This window comes from Candida dubliniensis, chromosome 7 (assembly GCF_000026945.1).
Source record: "Candida dubliniensis CD36 chromosome 7, complete sequence".
NCBI classification, from domain to species: Eukaryota; Fungi; Ascomycota; class Pichiomycetes; order Serinales; family Debaryomycetaceae; genus Candida; species Candida dubliniensis.
This window is the reverse complement of record NC_012866.1, coordinates 443,108-450,888: the sequence shown is the minus strand read 5'-3', so window position 1 is coordinate 450,888 and position 7,781 is coordinate 443,108. Positions and strand designations below refer to the sequence as shown.

General features: G+C 35.8%; 1 protein-coding gene across 1 annotated transcript, besides 1 other annotated feature; it reads left to right on the top strand. All coding sequences in view use genetic code 12, as the record gives it.

Annotated features, from left to right (window-relative positions):
• The first annotated feature begins 570 nt into the window (after positions 1-570).
• Positions 571-6,979: a mobile genetic element.
• Positions 2,985-6,359, top strand: CD36_71820 (retrotransposon polyprotein, putative; the record flags this gene model as incomplete). The annotated part of the gene is made up of 1 exon (XM_002421355.1): positions 2,985-6,359. The coding sequence occupies one exon, from the start codon at positions 2,985-2,987 to the stop codon at positions 6,357-6,359; it is 3,375 nt and encodes a 1,124-aa protein (XP_002421400.1).
• Positions 6,980-7,781: the final 802 nt, after the last annotated feature.

Sequence of the window (7,781 nt, the reverse complement as noted above, 5' to 3'; positions counted from 1 at the left end):
GTTACGTAGAGTATAGTGTGTGTAGTTATTTTTTCCAAACTATTAGTAAAGCGTGAATGGACTCTCTCCCATAAGTGGTCAGTGGAGATTTCTCTTATTTGTGGAATGGCTATGCCAACTTCAAGCGAGGAATACTGTCAGAAATGGCCACATTTTTATATAAGCTTTCTTTTCCAATTCAATCTATTCTGTAAAAACCACAGTTCTTGAAACGTCGCAAAAAGCAAAGCGAAAAACCGGTACTATATTCTTTTCTGGTAGCATTCGGAAAGTCTTTTTTTGTAATAATCAAATTTGCTATTGCATAAAGCTTTGGGGATATTCCCTCGATAATTTCTACATGTATTTGCAGATTTTGTGGTTTTCTTTACCTACTAAAATACAATAAAGGTTGCTTGTTTATCCACTTAGTACTTGTACGATAGCAGCAGTGTAATGTAAATGAAGAAATCAACAACTTATTTTTGCATAATATTTGCATAAAGATTGTACGAAAAAAAATGTAAGAACCATAAATCTCCTCAATTCCGCGAAGAATATCTTTTGCTATGCGAATATGTGAAATGTATCTGTCGTGTAGTGGATAGTTATCTTTTAAATATGCTATATTTGGTACTATCACACGACAGAGAATCAGTTGAAAGAATAATTACATTTGTTGGTAAATCGTACATAAAGAAGAGAATTGTTATTAGAGAGAAAGTGTTGAATTAGTTAAAAGGATTTAAGTGTGAGTGTGTGAGTGAATAGAATAATTGGTACACACACGCACGAAAATGTTGAATTCTATTTAAGTAAAGAAAATCTAGAAAATTAATTATTTAGTTAGAATGGACCTCATGCAAGCTTAGGCTGAGATCCAGGAATATACAAATACATACAATCCACACATATTACACTCGTACGGAATAGAGGTATCCCGAAGACTTACACTTAGTCACTGTGTCCATTATTACACATACATCCAATAACATTGATTTACTACTTTTAGCCAACCACCAGAAACTGCGTGAGTATTCACATTGCACGTGAATCAGTACCGTAAATATCATTGTCATTTAAATTAAATAGCGCTACATTGTGACAGGATATATACATTTTGGTGGTCCCTAGCAGGACAAACAGATCTTAGGAGCACCATGCCTAAACTGGAAGTTAATTCGATATTTGGTCAAAAAAAAAGGTAATAGGGAACTTCACCTCGAGGAATGAGATTGATTACTGATTGTGAAATGGTTAGCTAGCTATTCAAGCATCCGTAGGCAGTCGGATGACGCCTTCGAAAACAAAGGAGATAAGTTCAAAGGACTCAGGGTTGACGTTGGTGGTGATGAGACAGTACTGGCCAAACACTGTTATCGATAGTTATACTACATCACCCGGGTATGGGTAAATGTCTACAGAATAATTGAGAATGGAGCCTGAGCAGAGTTGCGCCCTAAACATCCGAGATCCTCACGTATTAATAGGTAATTGAGACTGACGCGTAACGTGGAGAAGGACTATCCCAATATATTAATAAATCGGACCTAAGACTCTACGACCATGCTAATAGACAGTACTGGCGGGACGAGGACGTGCTACAAATAAATCGGGCCTAAGACTCTACGACCATGCTAATAGACAGTACTGGCGGGACGAGGACGTACTTCATAAGAAATCGGACCTAAGATGCCGCGATCTGACTACATACAGTAGATCCGGAAGAGGACGTACACAAAAAGGTGAAATTGAAAAAATTTTCACTCACATCATACAAAGAGATGAGCAATAAAAAGGAATTAGACTGGTTTTAATTGGTCAACAAGCTGAAACGACCTGTATAAAGAAGAACTAGTACTGAATTAATGGAATTTGATGAAAATTCTTCCAAATTTGAAAAATTGCGAAGCGTGAAAACTAAACTAAATTCATTCTCGTATCCAACTTTTTAAATAAAGGGGTTTTATCATTCAAGTGGAAAGCACTCTGTCTATGTCTCCTTACTTTTCCTTGGACAGGGATCGGGTGATGAGTGTCTTTAACTCTTTCCCTTGTTTCCCTCTCTTCCTGTCTTTCATTATTTGTCTTAGTCACCATTGGTATTGGTTGCATAAAGTTTTCCGTCCGTTCACCTTCAGTGACATATTTGTTTAATTCAGCATCTTCATAAATTTTATCCGGTTCCATCAAGTGTTCTAATTCCTTATCTACTGCACTTGTTTTCGGATTATATTGTATATCTGGTTCATCTTCCATGATATAATCTTCATCTTGTTCTTCGGTTTCAACCGGTAATTCACTTCTCTCAAATTCTTGAGGTGTTTGTATTTTTGGAGTTATCTCCTTCTTCTTATTCTTGTCTTGCTTTAGGAATTCCTTCTTAATTATTTGTTTTTGGTCTCGCTTAGTGGTTAGCCCTTTTCCTTGTTGAGGAGTCTTCCTAGTTATAGCAGCATTAGCTTGAAGGCTAATTCCTTCTTCTTCATTATTGTTGATAGCTTGTTTAGTTTGAACCTGAGTTTAGTTCACCTTTATTTCTTTGTTCGTGAGGCCTCGCATTCAGATCGAAATTCAACAGATACTTGGAAGCGAGATTTTCCCCTTTTTCTAAATTGTATTCTTTGCCTTGGGTATCTCTATATTTTCCATCCCTGTAGGCTATTTGGAATTTTGAATATAACTGGTCTTTTAATGGACATCTTCTATAAGAGTGCTGAGCATCACCACAGATAATACACAGCCACTTCTTATCGTTCAGATTTGATTTTTCACCTTTTGAAGGTTTTGATTTAGCATCATTCTTCTTTTTAGCGATAGCTTGGAAACTCGTGAGTGGGGCTAATTCGTAAAGAGTATTTTTGAACCCCTTCCACAACTCATTGTAATTATATTGAGTATGATCTTCTAAGTCCGTAATAGTGTTGTTGCGATTACCTATTTTTCTTCTTGTGAGTTCTTCCTTAGATGAGAGCTTAAATTTAGTTTAGTTGGAAGAAGTTGGTATGTCAGAAGATAGTAGTGATGACGATGGTGATGAACAAAACGAGACAAACCCAATGGTACAATCGTTCAATGCATTAATAAAACAAAATGATCCTACTATCTCCCAACCCCTCATCGAATTTGATGTTACGCTTAATAATAAGATTATAAAGGCAAGATATGACCCAGGGTCTACCAGTTCCCTCATTAATAGGGATACTGCTATAGAATTAGGATTGAAGATAGAACCATATAAAGCTACGGTGGTAGGCATAAATCCGGGTGAGCTGTCGATAAAAGGTTTGATAAGCACGACCCTAGAGATAAACTGTCACCAACTTGTGATAACAATCTTAGTACATGAATCAATGGAGAAAAATATAATACTTATAGGGCGTGTCTTCCAGATGTCCCATTGTTTTTCTATAGGTTACTTTGATATCTCCCAAAATCAAAAAATGGTATTCAAAAGTGAAGGTAGACTTCATAATTTCAAGATGTTTAATGACGAGGTAGTAGTTCAGGACAATGAATATGAGATAAAAGAAACTATAAGAGACTTATTAAAAGAACCGTTATCTCAATCGATGCTCACTGATAAGCAGAAAGATTACTTTATTGAGAAATTGCAAGACATTAAAGATGTATTCCAAACGCCTACAGGTGAGCCAGGAAGATTGAAGCATTTCCCACCGGTCCGTATACATGCTAATGATCATGAACCGTGGAGACTAAAAACTATCCCCCTTGGGGAGAAGAAGTCAATTGCTGTGGATATCTTAGAGAAGATGATAGCAGAAGATCAACTTGAATTTGCTCCAACTTCAGCATATAGAAACCCATGGTTTTTATTACGTAAACCATCTGGTGGTTTCAGATTCTTAATAGACCTACGGGTCCTCAATAGTTTCGTTGAATTAGAGGCAGGTCATCCTAAAGATGTCAGAGAAATTATTCGGAATATTAGTGGCAAAAAATATTTAACTACACTTGATATTTCGAATGCTTATTTTCAATTGGAACTTGACGAACGTGATCGTGACATCACCGCGTTTGTAACACCAATCGGAGTGCTAAGATTTAAGGTGATGCCACAAGGTTTTAAGAATAGTGTTAGTTATTTTACTAATGTGCTTACTAAAATTTTAAGAAGTGTCTCAAAATTCACTGAATCATTCTTAGATGATATTGCAATATTAGGTCCTGATGCTTCTCAAGATTCAGATGAAGATACAGATATGATACGACATTTAGATGATGTTGTTGCCACTTTGCTGCTTCTACATGAACATGGATTAAAAATTAATGCTGCAAAACTTCAAATAGCTATGAAAGAAGCTGATTTCTTAGGCTATCGGGTAAACGAGAAGGGAGCTACATTATTACGAAAGAGAGTTTCTGCTTTTGAAGAATTCCCTATTCCTAATACATTAACAAAGTTGGAGAGATTTTTGGGAATGACAAATTACTATCGCCACTTGATCCCAGCTTACAGCGAGATTGCATCTCCGTTTCATAAATTGGTCACGGTGACGAGAAAGGAACAAAAGAAATCTCTTACATTAAATGAGAAAGAACTCAAACATTTCGAATATTTAAAAAAGTGCTTGGTACTGGAACCTGTCGTGACATCCTTGAATAAAGAAGATGAGGTTATGCTTTTCACAGATGCCAGCTCCTTGAGTTGGGCTGGCGTCCTCGAATCTAAAAACACTGATGGAAATGTGGTTGTGGTTGATTGTGTTTCGGGTTTTTTTAATACTACCCAAGGGAATTATACTATATATGAAAAGGAACTTGCTGCTATATGCTTTTCGTTAGAAAAACTTGAAATACATCTATTAAATTATGACAAAGTCATAAAAATCTACTGCGATAACAAAGCCGTAGTAACCCTCTTAAATGGTAGTTTCACTAACGGTCACCTGATGAATAGAGTGGCCAAATGGCTACTGTTTTTACGAAACTATAACATTGAAATTGCCCATATCGATGGTAAATCCAATATAGTTGCAGATTGTCTATCGAGAATCGAAGACCCCACATCTACACCCATCCTACCTTTAAATTTAACAGAAGATATGGATTATTTGAAGTCCAAAATGGAAATTAAGACGAATTTTGCACAAATTACTGATGACGATCCCAAGTATGGACGCTTCAGTCTACAGGGAATACAAAATTATTTAACTACAGTCCAAATTCCCCAAATTTACAACACTAACAACAAAATACGGAAAGGATTCCTTTCTAAAGCACAAGTATTTTACCTCGACGATGGAAAATTGTACAAACGTGGAGCTAAAGGACATTTTGCCCGCCAAGTTATCATGGACAAGTCCGAATTAGAGCGTATTTTACGCATGACACATGAAGAAAGGGGTCATATGAAACTCCAGAACTTATTCAACTACTTGAATTTATTATTCTTTATTCCGAATTTATACAAAACCTTACAAGATTACATTGCTAGTTGCCATACATGTCAGACATTTGATGGACATAGTATAGGCCGAGATCCGTTATATATCAACCTTCCCGGTGGTCTTTTTGATAAAATTGTTTGCGATTCTGTTTTTATTGACGATTGTTGGTTAGTTATCGCCCGGGACGAGTTTTCAAACTGGGCGGAGGCAACCGTTATGCCTACTTTAGATGGCTCCAAAGTTGCTGATTTTATTTACAAGGACATAATATGTCGTTTTGGACAATTCAGAATCCTAAAATCAGATAACGGTTCTGAATGGAAAAATCAATTCATGAAGAGATTGTTAGACCACTATAATATTCAACTGGGATTCCTGATACAACACCACCCACAAGGTAATGGTCTAGTGGAGAGAAATCATGTCGGATTGGTAAACTTTTTAAAGAAATTACCAAAGCAATTGAATTGGCAAGACTACGTTGATGCTGCTTTGAGAGTTGATCGGAATACAATCAAATTGACCACAGGTATGAGCCCGCACTATCTAGTGTACGGTTACTGTGGTCATTCCGACCTCTCTTTGTTATATGCTAATCCTCCAGAGAATAAAAATTACACTAAGGAAGACCTATTCAAGTTCAGGTTTAAACAACTCCAATATCGTGAAGTCCAATATAATTCTGCTTATAAAACAACGGAAATCCAACGATTGAGAACTAAAGCATATTTCGATGCCAAATTTGAAATTGATACACCTGTTGAAATAGGTGATATGGTTCTCATCTGGGACCGACCACATAAAAATCCAATGGGTGCTAAGATGAAGAAAATGCAACCCAAATGGTCCGGACCTTTCAAGGTGAAATCAAAAGGTGATCGAATATACAGACTTGAGGATTTAGATGGAACAGAATTATCGAGACCATTTGCAAGAGAGATGATGAAGTTGTATGTCAAAAGGAAGTAATTATTCGAATTAATGATGATTCTCCAATAGATGTTAATTTGATTAATGATGATAATTTAAAATGAAAATCCAAGGCTTTACATTTCAAAAATCAGGCGGGAACCTGTCGTGTAGTGGATAGTTATCTTTTAAATATGCTATATTTGGTACTATCACACGACAGAGAATCAGTTGAAAGAATAATTACATTTGTTGGTAAATCGTACATAAAGAAGAGAATTGTTATTAGAGAGAAAGTGTTGAATTAGTTAAAAGGATTTAAGTGTGAGTGTGTGAGTGAATAGAATAATTGGTACACACACGCACGAAAAGGTTGAATTCTATTTAAGTAAAGAAAATCTAGAAAATTAATTATTTAGTTAGAATGGACCTCATGCAAGCTTAGGCTGAGATCCAGGAATATACAAATACATACAATCCACATATATTACACTCGTACGGAATAGAGGTATCCCGAAGACTTACACTTAGTCACTGTGTCCATTATTACACATACATCCAATAGCATTGATTTACTACTTTTAGCTAACCACCAGAAACTGCGTGAGTATTCACATTGCACGTGAATCAGTACCGTAAATATCATTGTCATTTAAATTAAATAGCGCTACATTGTGACAGTATCCCTGGTTTACAATTATTACATATTTTGTTTCACTAATCTCCATACTACTAAAGTAGGACCCATAATTTCACCACAGTTTCAGCTCAGTAAAAATGAAATCCCAGAATGCCGTAAATAGCCACTTTAATTTAACAATCAACTCATTCCTTCGAATTCAAACCACGTAATTGGCTCCCATTTTTATTTATTTATTATTACCAAAACAGAAGTTAATTAAAGTGATAACCGTTTTATTGTAAATACAAGATTTTTTTTAGATCTTTATTTTCTTTGGGACTACTGTGGCTTATATGATGATGTAAGTTTTCCTAAATTAATCGTCGCACTAGTCTAGAAATGCGCTACCTGTCTTGACACATTTTTGCTAACTGATACCAACAATCCATTCATTTGGAAACTCACTGATTCAACAAAGCCAAGGAAGCCAGAGTAGTGAAGTCCCATATAATTGTAGGTCTCAGTATTATAATTCCACACTTGAAGAAGTCGGTGATTGGGAGACTTGGATTGTGTTGGCGTTGGTTTTGTGTAACAAAGTTTCACAATAAAAAAATAGAAATTTAGACAAAATCACATCATTGGCAGCCACCACAGTTTATACAATAGGTGATATTGTTAATTAATTATGTAATTTCAAAAGAATCACATTCTAATCTTATCTCATCCATAGATCAATTTCTGACGAAATAGACCAACCTTTCTATAAAAAGAGCTCGGATGCCAAGGTTCTGTACCAAGAATTTCTCTTAATACCCAAGAAAATTTACTCCATCAACCCTAACCCCTTCCCCAAAACA